The sequence below is a fragment of the Penicillium nucicola genome (assembly GCF_028828085.1).
Source record: "Penicillium nucicola strain IBT 29836 chromosome Unknown utg000013l, whole genome shotgun sequence".
NCBI classification, from domain to species: Eukaryota; Fungi; Ascomycota; class Eurotiomycetes; order Eurotiales; family Aspergillaceae; genus Penicillium; species Penicillium nucicola.
The window spans coordinates 284,105-286,069 of NW_026643137.1; the positions used below are offsets into that span (position 1 = coordinate 284,105).

General features: G+C 44.8%; 1 protein-coding gene across 1 annotated transcript; it reads left to right on the forward strand.

The window, feature by feature from the left end:
- Positions 1-801: 801 nt before the first annotated feature.
- N7511_011329 (protein kinase family protein) lies at positions 802-1,965 on the forward strand (the record flags this gene model as incomplete). The annotated part of the gene is made up of 1 exon (XM_057133706.1): positions 802-1,965. One exon carries the CDS (start codon positions 802-804, stop codon positions 1,963-1,965), a length of 1,164 nt encoding a protein of 387 aa, XP_056978663.1.

The window sequence follows — 1,965 nt, forward strand, 5'->3', positions numbered from 1 at the left end:
TCTCGATCAACATACCTTACCATAATCCTATCACCTCAAACCAGCTCAGCATTCGTTATGTGTCAAATTGTGGTCCGCGTCTATAAATGTGGTCATTATACGGCCACGCTGATGGGAGACGCATGCGAGGACGCAGTGAAAGCCGGCCAGATATGTGACCCGCCCAAGGTCGAAAAACAATCTACAACAGGAACATTCTGCAACAAACCTTTCTGCGATAAGAAGCAAGGACTCAAGAGAGATGGACCGGGTGAGTCTTCATTGAATTACTCCATTTCACCTCCTAACGAGTGTACAGGTTCAATAGTAAATGGTGGACTCAACAGATATTTATAGTGGACCATAAGTCACACTCGTTCTGTCTGAAGAATTCTTGCATGATGTACTGAACTTTGACACATGAACGGGTTGTGATGTACCGTTATTGGACAATAAAGCTGTCAAGTGATAGTGTACTGTAGTATTTTTCGCAAGATTTTTCCGTTGAGATGCTTGATACCTTCAACCTAGTTTAAATGCCTGATATACGTAATGACTGCCAAAGAAGAACAAAAATAGGAATGACAGCTGTATACTTTGAGCAGACCAAAAAAGTGGGGGTATATTCGCAAATTGCATTCATTGGCTTATTGAAACTGATCAGTCAAGTCATTCCAAACTCGGTGTGAGCAACACGTGATCCAAGAATACTTGACTACCCCCTTTCCCCCTTCCTCCCTTCTCCAATCGTTTATCTTGAGAGGTTCTCCCTTTATGTTATTCTTTGACGAAAAGGGAGCTCATTTAATTTCATCAAGCGCAATGCTGGAAAAGCAGCTTCTCTCACACAGCCTGGAATTCAAATCGTTCCAAGACTGGAACGGTGACTGTCAATCACAGATCTTGATATTCCGCAACAACAGCTCTTCATGGTGGATTAAAGTTACCTTGCATGGCTCTGTTCCAGAATCTATACCGCGGGGTTATCTCCAGCGCCGGTCAATCTTTCAAAAATTTGTTGAAGCGATTGATTTTGGTCAATTGCAACTTTTGGACGACACTGTGACCAATATTATTTTAAGCTTGACTGAGCAAAGTCACAGCTCGATCACAATACGGCATGGGTATCAAGCCCTAGCGAACTCCTATATTGCTGTTGCCCATCAAATGTGTTACAGGATCGCAGAAGATCCGCAAAGAGTCATATATCCGACTCTAGAGCGAGAACGATGTCTACCAACATTTGAGGCACGTTTTTTGCAGATTGTCGAGGTTGTTGCTCCAACAGTCTCCACGGTTTTGTTCAAGCAACAGAAGTTTGCTTACAAAACAATCGACCGCCCTATCTATGAGCCAGGAGACACGGAACATATATTGAACGAAATCGATGTTCTTGCACGTCTCCGCGGTGTTCCGAACATCGCGCAACTAGTTGGCCTAGTTGTATCGGAAAACCCGTATAAGACTTGCCTGTCAACCGATATGGCAGCAGTGATCACAGGATTCCTTCTCGAGTACTACCCCGGAGGTTCGCTTGAGCAAATTTTGGAGGATGAGTTTCAACATGATGATTTGCCAATACAATGGGCCTTGCAGATTGGGACAGCGATAGAACTATTACACAAGGCAGGGCGAACTCACCTTGACATCAAGCCGTCGAACATTGTTTTGGATGTCAATAAAAACGCCGTCCTCATCGATGTCAGCGGAACCGGTGGTTACATGTGGGAATGGCTTTCACCAGAAATGCAGAATCTTCTTCAACAAAACAGTGAAACAAGTCCCTGCGACATGCCATTTGAGACACGGGTTGCCACAGATTGTTGGGCTTATGGAAGATTACTCTCGGCTATTGCCGAAAAGTGTGCCACTGCTGGGATTGGGAAAAAACTGCGATTTATCGCTGACGGCCTGACCAAGGTGGCTCCCGAATCTCGCCCCTCGATGTGCGACGCTCTCAAACAATTGAATGAGAAGGAGGATTAG